We start from the raw sequence: 20,866 nt of genomic DNA, 5'->3' as shown, positions 1-20,866 counted from the left end.
AACAAAATGCAAGCATGTTTCTTCTAGATAGGAATGCATAGTGTAACTCATGCACCTCCTTGGTGTGTTCTGTCCCATGTAGTAGCCCCAAGACCACTTAGAGAGGGAGAGAGAGAGATATTATGAGTCTGCTCTGTAGCCTTTTAGGTCATGCGGTTCAAGCTCATGTACTAAGCTCCAGAGGTCGCAGGTTCGATCCCACCCGATGTCGACCGGGGTCTGTCAGTGTTACAATAGCAGCATTTGTTTTGTACATATCAAGATTTTAATCTCTGGGGGAAAATGCTAGCAATAAAACAATAATCTGGTTCATGTTAGTTTGTTAACCAAACCAACGGTCTTTCAAATTAAAGAATGGTAAATTTGATCAAAGATTATAGGAATTCAAACTATTCCAGAAACCAGGAATGTAGGCATCTGGTGTGACACAGAGGAAAATTATGTACGTGTTTTTTATTTCTGCCATTCTCAGTGATTGTAACCAGCAAATGTGCATTTGGTAACTAGCCAGAATTAATTACATTTACAGCTACCATAACCTTAGGCCACAAAGACACTCAACAATCATTGTTCAGTGATTCCCAGTTTGCCGCACAGCAATTTCAAATATAAAATAAATCCTTGTATGTGAAAGACTAAATTGATATACTACCTGAAATTGCAAGTGACAGATTTGATCAAGACTAGTTAGAAACATTTATCACTCAAAGGTCTAGAGACAGAAAGATACAGAGAGGTTACTTTAAACATTAAAGGGATGGGAAAAGTAGAGTGATTGAAGAAGGGCAATGTAATTTATTAGAGGAATCACTTTCTACCTGCAGAGTTGATAAGAAAGCAGCTCAGCAGACAGAAAGTGGATCAAATAATGTTTCCTACAGGAGTGTGTCGAAGGGCAGCTCCCAGGGCTCCTGTCTTCCCAGCAACTCTATCAGCACTCAAGGAAGCCACAAGAAAAATAGCAAAACAAAAGCTGATATGGAAATGCAGCATGAGACACTGGTAAGTTCTTTAGTGCACAAAAACGTTATTTCCCTTTTATTAATATCTGGATGTGCTTTGTTCCTTATTTTCAGTACAGACAAACAAGACAATAATTGTTTATATATAGTAGAAAGAATTTTGTAACTAGAGAACTATGAATTAATGCCAAATCTGACAGTTTGATTATGGGCCAGATTGTACGACTATTCATGAAGATAGTACTGCTTTTACCGACAACTGTATTTCTGTAAATATATTTGCACGATGATGCCATAATCACAGTGCAGCACGATGAAATAATGAGATCATTTTATTTTCTTCTTTACCTTCCCATGAAAATTATACTCTTGTGTCAAACATTCTTCTGATATGATTGAAATCAGTAAAAAGTAAAAAGTGTAAAACTCAATGGAAAAAAAAAGCAAAGCACTGAACCACATTTAGGGATGTTTGTCACTATCAAATACACAAGTGGGAATTGGATACTTGACTTTCCATGAGAATTAAGCCCCTTAGATTCCCTTTGAAAATTTCCCCCTTGGAGTGAATTTTGTGCTTCTCTACAGTTTTGACTGGATCTGATACTTTAATTTAGCCAGAGAGCAGAAGCATTACAATTCCTAAGGAAAATTGTTTTAAGCACTGTCAGCCCTTAGGCCCTGATGTGCAAAGGTAATGCATGTATGTGCTTAGCTTTACACATTGTGAGTAGTGTTTGCTGTGCAGCAAATGAATAAAGCTAAGAATGTGTAAATCTTTGCAGAATTGTGACCTAAGATCTTACTCTAAAGATACCCTTAATTGTGAAGTTTTTAATAATTAATCTTAGAACTCAGCTGACAGTGATTTCTCCTTTGGAGTGGGCTTCTCCCAGGATGTTATAAAGTTCAAATACCAGTGGCATACAGATGTTTGAACTCTGACAGCATTTAATTTTGTATCATAAAAACTTTCTACACTCTCCATAGTTGTGTTAACCATATTATTTTCCCTTTTTGCAAAATAATTTGAATGCTTGCACCAAATGTGTACACTATACAGCATTAATTTAAGCATATCATTTTCATTCTGACAAAATGGGTTATTAAAATACAGCACATGCTGCCATTTTGTATGAGAAAATTTGAAATATGAAATAATTAAATATTTCTCTGGGTTATGTTTGAAGGGTAAAGCAAGTTTCAAAAGGCTTCATAAGGGAAATTGGAAAAGCTCTTAGTTTACTATTGATGTTAGAGTGCTTAAGGTTACAGTTATCACAGACACACTTTCAAGTCCAGGCAAATGTGTATTTTTATTTTCATGCAAATAATGTCTTTACTAAAAGGATATACAAGGTCATTTTGTAAACTCTCTCAGAAAGCGTTGGCAGAACGAATGCTTTGGAAAACTTTTTGCTCCTGGCTTCTGTGGTATCATCTCTTCTCTGAAAATGTAGATGTCCCCTGAATTATAAAACCACAAATTATAAGCATATCTAAGGCTGCCCTTGTAATGTCACTGAAAGGAAAGAGAGAGAATGAAAGTCTGGAAATGTGCAATATGCAGGAAATTCAATCCAAGTGATCTAGAACTTTGATAGCAAAGCGGAGCCCCTTATCAGAGCCACTCAATTTAACGATGTCCCATTTAATATGGTCCTGACAGCATAGAGTATATCGTCACTGTACAGAAGTACAAAAAGCTCTGAACCGTTGCTTCTACAATTTCTTTTTTGCTTTCTTATTATTTTCTAATGCTGCAATAATTTGCTGTGCTTTTTGTCTCTCATTTTGTAAAGTCTTTTAAAATGTAACAATAACAGTCATTTAGGACTTTAAGTATATCTTCAAGAAACACACTTCATTTTATCAGTGAAGTACAAAGATTGTCCTTAATATACATAAATAATGGAGAAATGCTAATTATCCTATTTAGCTTCTAAGGACAAATTAGTCATGGTGAAAAGACATTACCTATCTTATACCCATACATCCCTTTTGTTAAGCTGGAAATCAAAGTATTGTAACTATATTGTTTTTGAAGATTCAAGTTGCTTCAGCTGTGAATTCCTTATTATGAATTTTGTTGAGTTTAATTCCTAAATGAAATAACTAGTGCCAACATGTTGAGAACATTTAGAATAAAGAGAATGAAAGCACATACTTTGTGCTCTTAAATCTAATTTTTGAAAGAAATATGGTGTTAAATAGGATTTATAAATTAAGTGGAATTTCAGCTTGTCCTCCAAATTCACACAAGAGAAACAATTGACACTCTTTAAATTCAGAGTTCATGCATCTTATTTCTAGCTCTTTCCATTATTCTTTGGTGCCTGCTTTCTCTGAAGAAGATTGCAACGGATTCTCTTTGGAGAGATATCTATGATTGAAAACACTAGCATGTGGGAGCATAGACCATTGTGTATTTTTTATAAAAAGGAAAAATAAATGCTTTTTGAGAAAACAGAATAAATCTTTTAAAAAACCTTAAACTAAGAGGATTATTCTTTTCTTAACAATGTAAAGTACATTCGGTAATGAGGGTCAACACTGAAACTGACACTTGTTCTTCAAACCTCATATCGTATGTACCGCTTTTTTAAAACCTGACAGTAACGTGAGGCTCTTTTAAACATTAACATTCTAGAAAGCGGTTTTTTTTCAAGTCTTTTTTCTTATACTTCATAGAATTAAATCTTTTCTCTTTCCAAGTTCTGATTAAAGGTATGGGGGCCTATTATGCCATCCCTTATGCAGCACTTATCCCTAATTTTTGTGCAACTTATACTAGAGAGCACCATTACTTGGCTCTCATATTTAAAAGATATAAAACTAGCATCTCATTAACAGTAAGCTTGGGCATACACCTTTGGGAGGGATACACAGCCACCAAATGCATTATGATTAAGTTAATCAAAAGAGGTACCTTTTGGGCCAAATGCTGCTCACTCGCACATGTACTCCCATAGGCACAAAACAATAACACCCCACATGTTCTCTTCTGACACAGACCTCAACTTATTCAGACCATTGGCCATTACTTCAGGTCAGGTGCAACAGTGTGGGGGGAGAAGTGGACAGAGTAGCACTAGAATCAGGGCAATGCAAGTGAGAAATTTGAGCCAGATTTGCATACAGCTCCTTGAATTGCACTCTGTGCATTTTGGAATACCCAAGGACATAGACTTCTATCATGAAGTTTAATAAAATTAGCAGGACACATACAATCCCTCATGACCTATGGGTCTTGAACCCAGCTTGCTGACAAGGACCTACCTGGGACCCATGAAGCCCAGATACAGTGTAAGGCTCCGCCCCTGAGGTCCAATTGTTGGAGCCCCAGGGTGGCTGATTGATCCACTGGCCCTACTTAAGCCAGTAGCAGGAACAGGAAGCTGTTGAAACAGCTCTGCTCCACTCCTGCTCCCTCTCTGCTCCTTTATTTCCTGGCATCCAAGTTTTGGGTCCAGACCTCCAGTTTGTTTCCTGCCTCTGACCTCCTGCTATTCTGACCCAGCCTGACCCTGATTCTAACTTGTGGTGCTGATCTCCAGTTTGTCTTCTGCTTCTCATCTCCTAATATCCTGACCCAGCTGACTTCTGTCTCATCACTGTGGAATCTGGCTCAGATTGCTGTGTCAGGCTGCCCATGTCCTGGCTGTGGTACAATCCCTAAATGTGAAAAGATTACTTTATCAGTCAGTTAAGTCAAACCATGCACATATTCTTCTCTTATTCCGCATGCCCTAAAGAGTTCTGTTCCCTAAAAAAAGGTCCATATAAAATCTTTCCGCTTCAAAGAATATGTGACTTCTGCAAATTTGTAGAGCCAAATCCTTGACTTACTAATGGTAGTTATGAGAAGTCAGTGGAACTACCTGTGTGAGTAAGACCAGCAGAATCTGGCCTATGATAATTTTTTTAAAAAAATTAATAGTTTTGCAAATAATAATCCTAAGATTTTAGATTGGGAAGCATATTTAATACTTCTTTGAATGTATATAAAATACAATAGATCCTGGAAGTGGCTTTGGCCAACAGAGGTCAGTTAACAAGTATTAATAAGAGCACGAGCACTAAGCAGTGAAAGAGTGAATTTTTCTTCAGGGCTTGTTCTCTTTCAGGACAGCCTGAGGAAGTATTTTCCTTTGTTTGACTTATACGTATTAGCATGGTGTAAGAAAAAACATATGCCCTTGGATCTGAATTATAGCCACACATGGTACACACTGAAGAGGTTTTTCTCTGTACGTGTAAGAAGCAGGTTGACAGAATGCATGTGAGGAAGAAGCTTAACTATTTGTGCACCCATTTTTGGGAATAGGAGAGAAGAAAAAGTGTGAATTGTGCAGTCCTCTCAAGCATCACCTAGAAAATCCATGAGGCTAGAATCACACATTTTAACTACAGTGCTATAGAAAAGATCAGTATAGGGATCTTGGTGCATGATGCATTTTTAAAAATTATTATTGGCTTTCTAGCTAGCCTTTTAACAGGTGGAAAAGAAGACACCAGAGTTAATTGATTGCAAATTGAATGAGGAGATACCAGGTCACACATTAAGTTCACCTCATATTTTCCTTAGCATAAAGAATGACACACGGTATTCCTGGAGAGAAACAAATACAGGGTCATGAGACCTGAGTGTATTTCTGTATTCTTATTAAAATGGATAGTAGCAGAAGTAATTTCCTCTTGAGGAATTACATGCCCCCAAGTCTTAATTTTTCTTGACAGCCACATATCATGGCTTTTATTAGGGGATTTAGAATCAAAGCTGTTATCTTTAGACATCTTTCATGGAATGAGACATACTATATATTCCTACTTTTGATACGTGAGCAGCTAAACATTTCTGAAAGGATATTAGGATAATTAAAGTAAATAATCAGCTAAAACAATAAAACAAAAGTGCTATGGCTTCACACCATTTTTGGTCTATGCTACCAAAAGCAGACACTTGAAGAATATTTTCTTTACTTTGATTTTTGTTGTACTATGTGCAGACTAAAGTGGTCACAGAAAGCCAGCAAGAAGATGAAGAGGACACCATCACAAGCACTACATGTCAGAGTCACGTAATAGGTACAAAACTATATTTTATATGGGTGTTAATGATGCATTTTTCCCCTGGTAAAACAATGTTTAATCTCAGTAGCTAACCTAGCTACTAAATTGTCCTTTTTAAAAAAGGACTTTTTCTGCATTGGTTTGCCAGTCCAGAGGTACAGATACTGACGCCGTGCTCTACCATGCTGACGCCAGTTGTGGAGCAAGGTGCTATTCGATGTGAGTAAGGGTGTTACAACCTGGCCCAGAGGTTACAACTGGAGTATTCCATGTACTATGTCCTGGTCTTGTAGTAGTTGTTCATGCAAAACTGCCCTGGCTTTTCGCAGGAGTTCAACCCATATACAATCTGTAACTATACACGTTGCCTTGAATAAGGGATGGCAGATAGCTGTGTCACCTCAGGAGCAGAGCAAGGATCGAGTTATGACTCAGGGTCACAGTTCCTCATCTACTCCTCTCTTGCTCTGGTAGAGAAAATTACTTCATCTCTTTTTGTGGAGCAGCTTACTCCCATCTCAGCACCCAGCTATCTATTCTGGCCAGTGAGTAGAAGTAGCAAATCCATGGCTCCTCCCACTCTGCTCCTCTTTCCTTCCTCCCTAACCATTTGCTCACAGCAGGGATTATCAGATGAGTAGACCCTGCTCTTCTCACCACAGCCAGAGTAGCAAAGTCATACTCTGTGCGGCAGAGTAATAGCTGTGACAATCTAGCACAGACTGAGTGCCAGATACTGCCCCTATTTAAGGAAAGGTACTAAAAGGTTTTACTAAATGAATAAGAAAAGAATTACCTCCACTATGTGTTCTTCAGTGGACTAGCCCAATTCCTCCTGCTTGCGATTTGATTAGCATGTACTACTTTTTAATTTGAAATACATGGTCAACATTTCTTAAACTATTTGTTCCCATAAGCTCTGATGCAATAAGGGACAAAATATGGCCCTGTGAAAGGGGATGTCAAAGAGCCATTATGTTCGCTTTATGTGGGACAGGAGGATTCTGCAGTGGCCATTTCAACCCCCTGTGTTGCCAGAGACCACAGCATAGGGTAGAATCTGACTTAGTCTTTCCAGTGTACTGTTGGGGATTATGCCAGGAGGAAGCACTTTTCAAGTTGCCCTGTCACGCTCTTCCTGCAGTAGCTCAAGAGCATGAGGACCAGCCTCAAGGCAGACTGTGAAGAAGCGGGGCACAAACTCCAATTCGTCTGTGAGTTCTATCGTTAGATTTCTCCAACCAAGGATCACGTGCAGACTCCCCAAGCACTACAACAGCCTTAACATGGAGTCACAGACAGTCCCCTGGGGCACTCCTATGAATCTTGTCACCATGCCTTTGTGATAAACAGTCCCTTACACCGAAAATCACCACTTACTGCCGGTTAATGGCACTTGAGATCTCACACCAAAGACAATACTTGTAGCTAATCTTGTAATAAACTATCTAAAGATTTATTAACTAAGAAAAGGAAATAAGAACATTATTTACAAGGTTAAAGCAGGTAAACATATATACACAAAAATGAGTTCCAGTCTTAACTTTCAAAACATAATAGAAGCTTCTATAATAAGCAAGCTTTATATGTCCTTTAGGGCTAACCCAGGCCAACCTTTGGGGGAGCTTTTGCTTATGCTTAGTAATCCTTGCCCTTCAGAGTCCAAACAGCATAAAAGATACAGTTTCTCCTTGTTAGAGCTTTTTATTCCTTCCCCTCTGCTTTGAGTTGCAAGTTCAGCTGCTGAGAGGAATTCAATTGCACATCTCCTCTTTGTGGGGGTGGAGGGGGAAGCAATCAATAAAGTCTTTTGTCCTCTGATGTTCCACAACAATTTGTCTGGTGTTGGTGGACCTTCTTTTGTTGGGCATGAGATAACACCTCCTGTGGCAAACTAGTATTTTACATTTGCCTAATACTTCTCTCCTGTTGGATGATTTACAGTGACAGACCAAACATTTAAATATTACTTTATAACATGGGACACTGTAAGTGAGATTAATGCATGCAGCAATTTACAAGCATTTCATGAACTCTGAACACTAAACACATTTGTATAACCCTAATACTTGTTGTAACCACACCAACACACAGGTGAGCCAGATTGGTTCCAGTTATATATTAGTCAGTGTTCAGCTGACACCTAGGGGCCTTGGCATGAGCTGGCACCTGGTCCGCCAATGTCACAGCTCCCATTCCCCACAAAGTTTAGAGCCTGGGGGGTGACAAAGTCATCAGATCATGCCATGCTGTAACACTAATTCTAAACTGTCTGTCTTCTCTGCAGCTATGCTGGGGTGGGCAGAAGGGGCTCTTTAAACTCTCACCTCTCTAATGCACGCCTGCAGGGCCAGCCATAATTTGGCCCTGATTGTAACACAGTTTGGCCCTGTGACTAATACTTAAGAGACTCCAAGACTCCCTTGGCTCTTGCAGGTGTAGATTACAACCATTAATGGCTGAGGACCCATTGGTTGTGGTTTCTTTAAAAATGTTTTTTTTTATCATCACTATGATATGGGGATTCTAATGATAATGATAATTCATGCTGCTAGGTTTGCGGGATTAAATATTGTGACTCTCTACTTGTTTGCAAGGCTGTGAGCTTGGTGGTTACTAAACAAAATTGTAATAACTCTTGAGATCAGACTTCAATCAACTGCATTTGGCCCATGGGCAGGGACAGATTAAGGCAACCTGGGGTCTTAGGCACACCACAACCTGTCCCCTATGACTTTACCCATCAGGCCCCAGCTCCCCCTGCCCAGTGGTTCTCATCCCCACTCCATGGAGTGATAGTGTTGGGGAAGGGGAGGCTCCTTTCCCATTCAGAGAAGCAGGTTCCACACAAGGATGGCAGCAGGGGTCCCTCAGCATCCTGGAAGAGGCAGGTGTGGCAGCAGGGGGCACCCCTGTGTTTACTCCAGCTCCTAGTTATATTACTTTTTAACCCTTACATGCATTGGCTGGGCCTGCTGCTCAACTTTCCTGCCATATGCACAATTCTCTGTTAAGGTGGTTTGGGGGGGGGCTCCCAGAGAAGTTAGTTAACACCTCATTGAGATGCATGGGGATGTTCACACCTCTGAGCTATTTTTTCAAGCTACCTGCAGACTTCGGCAGATGTCCTTGCATCGTTTACATATGGATCACATTTTCAAGCTTTTTCTCACAACTATGTGCACTAGAAATCTATTTCTATTTGTTAATGAAAGATGAGATCATGCATTCACCAAGTGACTCCAGGGCCTAGGTGTGGGCCTATAGTGCCTCTGCCTTGATTAGTCCCCGGTCTTGGACATTCATCTGTGGGAGTCCTATAAAGTAGGCTTTATCTCTTTCTGGGTGTTTTGTTATACAAAGTGGCCATAAAAGTTACATTAGATAGACTTCTGGACTATAAGGTGGATAGAAAGCTGGCTAGATTGTCGGGCTCAATGGGTAGTGATCAATGGCTCAATGTCTAGTTTGCAGCCGGTATCAATCCTGGGTCCATTTTTGTTGAACATCTTTGTTAATCATCTGAATGATGGGATGAATTGCACCCTCAGCAAATTCGCAGATGACACTAAACTTGGGGGAGAGGTAGATATGCTGGAGGGTAGGGATAGGGTCCAGAGTGACCTAGACAAATTGGAGGACTGGGCCAAAAGAAATCTGATGAGGTTCAACAAGGACAAGTGCAGAGTCCTGCACTTAGGAAAGAAGAATCCAATACACTGCTACAGGCTGGGGACTGACTAGCTAAGAAGCAGTTCTGCAGAAAAGGACCTGGGGATTACAGTGGATGAGAAGCTGGTTATGAGTCAACAGTGTGCCCTTGTTGCTAAGAAGGCCAACAGTATATTCGGCTGTATTAGTAGGAGCATTGACAGCAGATCGAGGGAAGTGATTATTCACCTCTATTCTGCACTGGTGAGGCTACACCCGGAGTATTGTGTCCAGTTTTGGTCCCCCCACTACATAAGGGATGTGGACACATTGGAGAGATTCCAGCAGAGGGCAACGAAAATGATTTGGGAGCTGGGGTAGATGACTTACGAGGAGAGGCTGAGGGACCTGGGGTTATTTAGTCTGCAGAAGAGAAGAGTGAGGGGGGATTTGATAGGAACCTTCAACTATCTGAAGGGGGGTTCCAAAGAGGATGGAGCTCAGCTGTTCTCAGTGGTGTCAGATGACAGAACAAGGAGCAATGGTCTTAAGTTGCAGTGGGGGAGGTCTAGGTTGGATATTAGGAAACACTATTCCACTAGGAGGGTGGTGAAGCACTGGAATGGGTTACCTAGGGAGGTGGTGGAATCTCCATCCTTAGAGGTTTTTAAAAGCCCTGGCTGGGATGATTTAGTTGGTGTTGGTCCTGCTTTGAGCAGGGGATTGGACTAGATGACCTCCTGAGGTCTCTTCCAACCCTAATATTCTATGATTCTATGAAAATGGGGAATAACTGGCTAGACAGTAGGACTGCTGAAAAGGATCTGGGGGGTTATAGTGAATTACAAATTGATTACGCATCAACAGTGTGATGCAGCTGTGAAAAAAGACTAATGTCATTCTGGGGTGTATTAACAGGAGCATTGTATGTAAGACATGGAGGTAATTGTCCTGCCGTACTTGGCACTGGTGAGGCTTTAATTTGAGTACTGTGTCCAGTTCTGGGTGCCAAACTTTAGAAAGCAAATGGACAAATTGAGAAACTCCAGAGGGAAACAACAAAAATGATAAACGGTTTAAAAAGTCTTGCTTCTGAGGAAAGATTAAAAAAATTAGTCATGTTTAGTCTTAAGAAAAGACTGACTCACAGGTCAAATGGTTCATTGTAGTGCCCACGCTCCAACACTCCACCTGAAAGTCTGCTGACAACTGCTTACCTGTGACCCGTGGAGCCCAGCCCCAATATGAGGCTTTGCCCCCTGAGATCAAATTGGCAGAGTCCCAGAGCCTGCTGGCTATACATAAGCCACCAGCAGGAACAGGAAGCTGTCCAAACCACTGGGATGCATCCTGCTCTGGACTGTGTGCCTTGTACTTCCTGTGCTTGCACCTGCCCCGCCCGCCCGCTCCTCCTGCTAGACTTCCTGGCATCCAAACCTGGCAAGACTCCAAGCACCTGATTCATGGTGTTGATCTCATTTGTCTCCTGCTTCTGACTTCTCGGTATCCCAACCCAGCCAACTCTTGGCTCCTGTCTCACGACTGCAGACCCTGGCTCTGACTACTAGGTTTGGCTGCCCACAGCCTGGCTGTGAGAGCTTGTTTGGACCATAGTAGTCCTGCGAGACTGAGCCTGATGTGAGAAGGATGGACCCAGCGACACTACTGTGGCCACCAGAAGCATCAAACTCACCCAAATGAGCCCTCCACCTCCAGGAGGCTAGTCAAGTCCTGCAGGCCCAAGTTGTGCAGCTGACCTTAGACAATCAATGGCTGCAGGAGCAAGTGAGGCAGCTCACAGCTGAGAACACAGTGCTGCGAAGATGGCCTGCAGTGTCTTACCCTGAACATGGACGGGGAATACCTTTGCCTGAATGGTTCAATGGGAACATTCCGTTTCTGATGTGTCCCCAAACCTATGTGTACTGGGGCGGTTGCCCCACACCAGGAAGAGGGAGGGTTAAAGCAGGCCAGAGGGAGCCTGCACAGAACCCTCTAATTAGAGGAGGGCTCACTAAGCGAGCCAATTGGAGGTGCCTTGTTGCAGCAGCCCATCAGGGCCAGCAGGGGCCATATATAAAGGGCTGCTCAACAAAGCAGAGGGCAGTCTCTCCCTGGCCTGCTAGGGAGAAGGACTGGCTGCCTAGGAGCACCAGGGCTAGAGAAGTGCTGGGCAGAGTAGCAGAGCAGAAGGAGCGTCTGGCTGACCACTGCCAGACTGAGGCCCTGGAGGAAGGGCAGATCAGATGCTAGCACTGCCCCCATTTGCCCTGAAGGAAGTGGACAGCACAGACTTGAAGTTTGCCCCTGGAGCAAGGGACTAGACTGGTGACTGCAGCAGGCCACTGAGGCGAGTGACTGGACTATAGGCTACCAGTTCCCTCAAAAGCAGGGGAGACAGCGGAGTGAGGCACAGCCAGAGAGCATGGCTTACAATGTTTTTTAGGCCTTGCAAACATCTACCAAAAGTTCATTTCAAATTTTTCAAACAAACCAACCCCCTCACTCCAGAAAAACGCCAAGTTCTACTGGTTGCATGAGATCCAGTACACATTTGAGGAGCTGAAGCTTGCCTTCACCACTGCTCCAATATTGGCCCGTCCTGACAAGATGCAAGCTTTCGTTGTTGAAGTCGATGCCTCTAGTACGATGATTGGGGCAGTCCTGTCCCAAAGGCAGGGACCTGAGAAAATACTGCACCTCATTGCCTACTACTCAAGGAAGCTTACAGCTGCTGAGTGAAAATATGAGTTCTTGGACAAGCTGCTCCTGGCAGTTAAGACTGCCTTTGAAGAGTAGTGACACTTCATGGAAGGGACCTGTCATCTGGTCCAAGTGTTTACTGATCACAAGAACCTGGAATACTTGTGCAGGGCTAAGGCCCTGAACTATCAACAACTCCAGTGGGTCCTATTCTTCTCCCAATTCAACTTTACCTTGACCTACTGCCCTAGAACCAGAAACAGCAAGGCTGATGTCTTGACCCAAAGATATGCTTCTGATTCACAAGGCCCCAGGCTGGAATCAGCCCATATTCTCAAGACCCATGGATTTCCTTCATGCAGCTAGCCACCAAGACCTGCTTGAGGTCATCCACTCTGCCTCTGTCTATGGAATTCCACCCAACCAGCTGGCCATTATCAGCTGAGAACCACATGACACCCAGGAGGGGATTTTATTTCTGAGGGACCCCATCTGTGTTCCCCAAGGATCAGCAAGAGGGCGGTTCTTCAACTGTGCCATAACTCCACCTTGGCAGGACACTTAGGGCAATACAAAATCAAACGATTAATGTCCCATTTCTTCTGGTGGCCCCAAATGCACCCCACAATAAAGACCTTTGTAGGTGTTTTCCTGCACCAGCATTCCTCACCAGAAACTCTATGGTCTCCTCCAACGTCTGGACACCCCATCTCAGCCCTGGGAGGCCATTTCCTTGGATTACCAGAATCCAGTTGTTTCACAAGCATCCTGACAGTGGTAGATCACATTTCTAAGATGGCTCACTTCATTCCCTGCACAGGTTTACCCTCCTCAGAGGAAACCACCCAACTCTGGATAAACAAAGTAGTCCATCTTCATGGCCTCCCAGATCATGTCATCTCCAACTGGGAGGACACAATTTACTGCCTGCTTCTGGCATGAGGCCCTGTGTTATTAGGAGTCCACATGCAGCTGTCCTTTGTTTACCATTCTCAGCCAGACAATACTTAAGATGCTTAATCAGCCATCACTAGGGTCACTGCTACCATATGCAGAGTTCTTGTACAATAGTGCAGACCATGCATCCACTGGCCACAACCCTTTCTTTATCAACCATGGGTACCACCCACAACTACCTACATCCTCACCCAACCCATCTGCCTCAGACCTAATACAATGTATCCATCACATTCAAGAGGACATGAAGGGATACATTGAGAAGGCAAAGGAGGTCTACAAAAGACATGTGGAGAAGCGTCAGCAACAGGGCCCTTCCTACTCCATAGACGAAAAGGTTTTGCTTTCAACAGAATACCTCCACACAGATAGACCATGCCAGAAACTAGACTATCATCTCCTTGGCTGGTACTGGGTTTGGCAACTAATCAACCTGATCACGTTGCAGCTCCAGCTCCCTCAGTCTCTTAGAGTCCACCCGGTATTCCATGTCTCACTTCTAAAACCATACATCAGAAACACATTTCCACATACAGACTATGCAACACCCCCACTGGGTCACAAGAGAAATCCATTGCTCATGAAGTCAAGTAGGAAAAATTATGGGTACCTGATTGACAGGAAAGGTTATAGTCCAGAGGAACACACTTGAGAGCCAGCTGAAAACATTCGTGCTCCGGCCCAGTTTCGGGCCTTTCATAGTGCAGGGGTAGGCAAACTTTTTGGCTCGAGGGCCACATCTGGGTATGGAAATTGTATGGCAGGCCATGAATGCTCAAGAAATTGGAGTTGGGGTGCAGGAGGGGGTGAGGGCTCTGGCTGGAGCTGAGGCTCTGGGGTGGGGCTGGTGATGAGGGATTTGGGATCTAGGAGGGTGCTCCACCCTGGGACTGAGGGGTTCAGAGGGCAGGAGGGGGACCAGGGCTGGGGCAGGGAGTTGGGAAATGGGGGCGTGAGGATCTGGCTGGGGGAGCAGGCTCTGGGATGGGGCTAGAAATGAGTTCAGGGTGCAGGAGGGGGCTCCAGGCTGGGATAGGAGCTTGAGGTGTGTGTGTGGGGGTGAGGGCTCCAGCTGGGGGTACAGGCTCTGGGGTGGGGCTGGGGATGAGGGGTTTTGGCTGAAGGAGGGTATTCAGGGCTGGGATCAAGGCGTTTGGAGGTTGGGAGGGGGATCAGGGCTGGAGCAGGGGGTGGGAGCATGGAAGGGGCTCAGGGGTGCAGGCTCCGGGCAGAGCTTACCTCAAGCAGCTCCCGGAAGCAACAGCATGTCCCCCATGGCTCCTACATGGAGGCGCAGCCAGACAGCTCTGCGTGCTGCCCCATCTGCAGGCAGTTCCCGCCAATGAGAGCTGCGGGGGCAATGCTTGGGGCAGAGGCAGCACGTGGAGCCCCCTGGTTGTCCCTAAACATAGGAGCTGGAGGGGGGACATGCTGCTGCTTCTGGGAGCCATGTGGAGCTGAAGCACGCACATGTGGAGTGGCTCCTGACTCGGCTCCCCGGCTGGGGCACGGGAGCAGGGCAAGACCCAGACCCCGCTCCCCAGCAGGACCTCGAGGGCCAGATTAAATCGGCTGGCGGGCCATAGTTTGCCACCCCTGCCATAGGAGATACCCTGAAAAACCTGGACCACACCTGTAGGGAAAGGGGCTATGTCGTACCCCACAGGTCTCAAACCTGAGCCAATGAGGCTTATGGGAGCAGTCATGCTCCAACCCTCCACCAGGAAGACCGCTGACAATTGCTTACCTGGGACCAATGACACCCAGACCCAGTGTGAGGCTCCACCAATGAGGTCCAACTGGCAGAGTCCCAGATCAGCAGATTGGCCCGCTGGCCCTATTTAAGCCAGCAGCAAGAACAGGAAAGTGTTTGAACCACTGGCCTCTATGCTTCTCTGGACTTGTATGCTTTGCGCTTCCTGTTGCTGCTCCCCTGGCTTGGTTTCCTGGCATCCCAACTCCATGTGACTCCTGGCATCTATCTTGTGGTGTTGATCTCCAGTTGTCTCTTGCCTCTGACCTCCTGGTATACTGACCCAGCTGACTCTTGACCCCAGTCTCATGACTGTGGACTCTGGCTCAGACTACTAGGGCTGGCTGCTCATGAGATGGCAATGACAAAGAAGACCAGTTAACAGTCTTCCAATATGCTAATGGCTGTTATAAAGAGGATGGTGATCAATTGTTCACTGTGCCCATCAAAGTTAAGAACAAGAACTAATGGGCTTAATCTGCAGCAGGAAAGATTTAGGTGTGATACAGGTAGAAAGTTTTTTCCTGATAAGGGTAGTTAAGTTCTGGACTAGGCTTCCAAGGGAGTTTGTGGAATCCCTGTCATTGGCGGTTTGTAAGAACAGATTGAAACAAACACCTGTTAGGGATGGCCTATGTTTACTTGGTCCTACCTCAGCACAGAGGGCTACACTTGATGACCTCTTGAGATCCCTTCTGGCCCTACATTTCTATGAGTCTGAGAATTTGTTTTATTTTTTTCCATATAAACTGAAGGTTATGTGAAGGCACTGCAGCTGGGAAGTGTTATTCCCAGTGCGGGGAGAGAGATACATGCTAGCTGTATTTGAGCAAGTTTCAGAGTAGCAGCCATGTTAGTCTGTATTCGCAAAAAGAAAAGGAGTACTTGTGGCACCTTAGAGACTAACCAATTTATTTGAGCATGAGCTTTCGTGAGCTACAGCTCACTTCATCGGATGCAAGTGAGCTAAAACTAGCTGTGCGGCTGCAGCAGCTCATGCTAGCCACCCAAGTCTGTACCCTAGAGGCTGCCACTGTGCCACTGTGGCTACACTGCTATTTTTAACAAGCTAGCTTGAGCAGATGTAGGATGTATCCATCTACCCATGCTGGAAATCAAACTTCCCAGTTGCAGCGAAGATACACCTTATATGTAAATAAGCTGCTGACGGTATATAGGCGGCATGGGACTCCGTCTCAAGGCACTCCTGAACGGGAAGCCTGGCTCTGCCTCAGTTTCATGGTATAGCCACGAGTAAGCCACTTAAATTATCTGGGTGACATCGGCACCCCTGCTCTGGTCCTTCAGTGCTGGGTAAAAGCACCAGAGCAGCATAAAGGGGCTCTAAAAAACCCAGATCTGCCCCAGGGGAGGATTTTCTCAATACAGGCACTGTGATGGTCAATGGTAAGGCAGCCTTCTGAGGACCTCTTCATAGGCTCTCGTATAGGGGGTATGTCAAGAGTGACAGAGGGCTTGTCTGTATGTGGTGCTGTGGAGATTCCAGGCAGCACTGCAGTGTTTCCAAGCCAATCCTGCATTTCATAGAGCACTCCTGGGAATCTGTCGTAAATGAGGCTCCTGACACAGCTGAGGATCCAGGTGTGCAAAGGTGGCTTAAAGCCATCTTAGCACCTCCTCCCCTTGGGCTGAGAGTTCTGGCACAGAATCTACCCTCTGTCTGTTCCCTGTTGTTAAAATGTACAGACCTTTCTTTCAGGGTTTGTTGTGAGGCTTCATCACTTAATGTCATAGAGGTCTTAGAAGATGCACGGCAGTGCACTGTATAGGTGTCATTGTTACATAAAAGATGGAGTACATAGAAGGGCCCTAAGCAATGTTTTTGTTTTTTAGTGTTAGCAAGCTGGCCCCAATTCAGGAAAGAATGTAAACATGCTACATTTCATTTACTTCGTAGGAATTAAGCCCAACTGAAAGACATGTTCAAACATCCTTCCTGAACAGAGATGCTTTTACCTGAATCAGGCTTTGCTGTGTTTTATGCTCCTCTTATGCTAGTCTGCTCCCATGTTGGTATTTTTGCTGCCAGCACTCAGCATGACTCTCTATGGACACCAGACTCCAGCCGGTCTGCGTTAAATACATTCTATTTCTGACTTTCTCAGCAGTCATTTCAAAACCATAATTTAAAGTTTATTATGGTGAGTTTTTGTGTAGCTACATTGTAATGAACCTGGCATACTGTCATTTTTCTTCTGTGCTCTAACTGAAGGAACTAAAATCTTACAAAACAGAACTGAATGAGTTGAAGAAAAAAGACATTCTTGACTATAGTTGTCAATGTAAAATGCCTAAATTGGTATCAGTTCTGCACAATTAGCTAATATGCAAGTCAGATAATATTTTATAGCCTTTAAACTTGGCACCATGTAAGACAACTCTGATTCATCATTTTCCAATAATTACATCCTCCTGAACCTGTTAAACAAATAACGTGTAAACTATCAGTTGCTAATGTTTTTTTATTAAGCATTTGATCTAAATAGATTTAAAGATATTATAGACTCTTTGGGTTAGCCAAAAAAGAGACGAATGTTAGAACATTTTCTCTTTATATTGCACCTGCATCCAAGGACCATTCAGTGCTTTACATACATTAATGAAGACTCTTAACACTTCTTTTGGGTAGATAAGTATTATTATGCCTATTTTATGAATAGGGTAATTTGCAAGACTGGCATAAGATATAATAAAGCTATGGTCAGTCTGCTAGTGATTAACAGAGCACAGAATAGAATCCAGAACTCTTAGCGCTCAATCCCCTTCTCTAACTAGGAGTTCTTGCGCCTTCTCTTAATTTAACTAAAGCACAGCACCTCACAAGCCTGCATAATGTAATTGTTTCTGTGTTTTATTTCCAGTGTGCCATTGCTTGGGCTAAATCATTGCGGGACAAAGGCTGCTGTCAAATGAAAGCATACAGTGACTTGAAATCAGTGAGAGCACTGTGTGCAGAGTTTGGGCCCAAGAAATGCTGGTAAAATGAGTTAAAAATCAGTTCATATTAACTGCACTGTAATTAGTTTCAGCACTGTGGATGGCATGCTAAGCAAATTATTGATAGGACAGGGATTAGGATAGTGATCCAAAATGTTTCAGGATTTACTGTTGGAGTTAGACGTTTAGCTGGTCTGTTGAAAGCATAAGATACTACCAGGTGGGATGTATGGGTTTGATATTTGTGTTCAGGGCTTAATTTCCCCAGGTGAGCAGGGGTTTGAAGTGCCACAGAGATAATAGTCAAGCTCTTGGGGAGGCATTATCCTACTACAGCAGTGGCCCTTATTGTTTATGTTGAGTATTTGATCTGAAGTGCAGAACCATGCAAAAATAAAGAAGATAAAAGTTTTGGCGAAAGGCTCAGGTCAGTTTCCTAGATAAATTCATCCAGTGTTAACTGGCAGACTCTAGAGATGTTGATTTGTCAATAATGCAGAGAGGGGAAAAGCTAACAAATGATTGAAAGGGGCTTAAGGAAGTCTCAAAATAGACAGAGGGTCAGGCATCCAAACTGTTAAGTAATATTAAAAATGCATTGTAGACTTAGGTTTTTTGTGACAGAATAAAAATATACTCAGGTCAAGGTTTCTTTTATAGTTCTGCTGTACTATGGTGCTCAATTCCATTAAAGTTCTCGATAATCATCTCTACCTTATAGGAGGCACTTTCCTATACCATCGTTTTTTGCTTTCCAAGAACAGCCTTGCAGAAAGGTTCTGCAGTTTAATTTAAAGGCAATCTGATCCAAAAAGGAAGGTCTGTTTTTCACATAGCTTTTTTTGTAGATTTCCTTATTTTAAAAGAATGTTTGGTTGAATTCAGTGGCATTTTTAATGCTCCTGAAATTTTGGGCTATTGGTCTTTTGCAGCAAGGATTGTATTTTTAGGTGTACACCTTTAAGTTTTACACAAAAGAAACAAGACAAGTGATCAAAATTAAATTTCAGTGGGAAACAGGAATGCTCTGGATAGCAAGTTTAACAGATCAATTGATAGCAAGTTAGTTAGATGTAAAATACTGTTGACGGTGAATAAGGTTGACTTATAAAGTGAAGTGTCAGCATTAAAAGTTTTTGTTGTGGTATCAAAAATCTACGCATAATATCCTTATCCAAAACTGCATCCAAATATTGTCTGATTCAGTACTTACAATAGCTTTATACACTATATAAAATGAGGGGCAGATGAGTGCTATAAATGAATGCATTACTTTTTTTACCTACAGTATCCATCTATTTAGGGTATTTATAAGTCACCAATCACCTTGGTATTTAAGTGTTGTATCTCACAGACTTACTTTCTGCTGTAGGACAAAGCTTTGGCTTATTTCTTTGAGCAGATTTCTCCTGATAAATGTGCATTCACATCACCTAAATAGAAGGCCACTTTGGTAAAAATGGCAATCACTGTAAGCTTCACTGAGGTGCAAGGACAAAGTGGTGTGGGGAGACAGTGCCATAACTCCTGACCAGGGTCATCTTAAAAATTCTTAGGTTATCAATCAAATGTGCCTAAGTGCCACAGACAACCTGTGGAACTCTTTGACAGAGGATGTTGTGAAGGCCAAGACTATGACAGGGTTCAAAAAAGAGCTAGATAAGTTCAGGGAGGATAGGTCCATCAATGGCTATTAGCCAGGATGAGCAGGAATGGTGTCCCTAGCCTCTGTTTGCCAGAAGCTGGGACTGGGTGACAGGAGATGGATCGCTTGATGATTACCTGTTCTGTTCATTCCGTCTGAAGCACCTGGCATTGGCCACTGTTGGAAGACAGGATCCTGGGCTAAATGGACTTTGGTCTGACCCAGTATAGCTGTTATCTTTTTATGTAATAACCAGATGTTGGCGGTAGGAGGGATCAATTTTCTCCCTCCCTATTCCTCCCATCACCTTCCCTGCCCCAAATTGTCTGTCAAATCCCACCTTCACTCTCATCAAAAGAACCCCAAACCTGCTCTTTACTCTTGATCAGACCATGGGTTTGAGCATACATTTTATGTGGCTCCATAGATATTGTTTCTGCTGCTTCTTTTCAATGTGCCTTTGTTCCAGACGCTAGGTTTCCTTCTGGAATCTAGGCCTTTAAAAACAAACAGTCTTACTCTCCAGTTCAGTCTCTTGACATTCAAACTGCATCTCTGTAAAGCCCCTATTCAGAACTGCTCCTCCAATGGATCCTTCTTATCCAGCAAGAGAAGCATAAGTCCTCAGATCATTTCTCATCAGCTGCCTCCATCAGTGAACCTAGTTGGTTTCCTGCTCACATTGCCCTGAAACCTAATATATACTGAGCAGGTTCCCAAGAATAGCTCCTGCTCTGCCCATTTTCCCAACTGAGCCCTTTAAGTCACTAGAGGCTGCTTTTTCATGGCTTGTAGGTCTTTAAGTGCCTTCAGCAGTTAGGCAAATTCCCAGAACTGAATATGGATCATTTTGTAGGTAGGCTGGGAGATATGCTTTCCTTTCTAGTGTTATTCCATCCTCATACCTAATGGTACTATCAAGGTCTCTCTGTCATAATTAGTAAATATGCATGAAATTATCCCACTATTCTCTTTTCCTACCAAGCAAATCATTAATTAACATTACAACATTCACCATTTTTAAAAATGCTGCAGCTGGGTAGTTTGTTATGTTGATATTAAGTAAGTTGTAACTGTCTGGTTTCATGTTTTTCCATTCTGAGAATATGAAGATAGACATGATGGAAACAAACTCAATTAATGTGGTCTATGTATTAAGTCTGA

The 20,866-nt window shown here is 43.2% G+C and overlaps 1 protein-coding gene across 1 annotated transcript in view; it reads left to right on the top strand.

Moving 5' to 3' along the window:
• The window catches only part of NCKAP5 (NCK associated protein 5), a 466,257-nt gene that overhangs the window by 388,789 nt on the left and 56,602 nt on the right, over nt 1-20,866 (top strand). The window contains exons 13-14 of the mRNA XM_077830371.1: nt 825-1,002; nt 5,972-6,050. Of these exons, the coding sequence (XP_077686497.1) occupies nt 825-1,002; nt 5,972-6,050 (257 nt within the window). The remainder of the gene's footprint in view (nt 1-824; nt 1,003-5,971; nt 6,051-20,866) is intronic.

This window comes from Eretmochelys imbricata, chromosome 11 (genome assembly GCF_965152235.1).
Source record: "Eretmochelys imbricata isolate rEreImb1 chromosome 11, rEreImb1.hap1, whole genome shotgun sequence".
Taxonomy (NCBI): Eukaryota; Metazoa; Chordata; order Testudines; family Cheloniidae; genus Eretmochelys; species Eretmochelys imbricata.
This window is presented reverse-complemented; position numbering and strand designations above follow the sequence as displayed.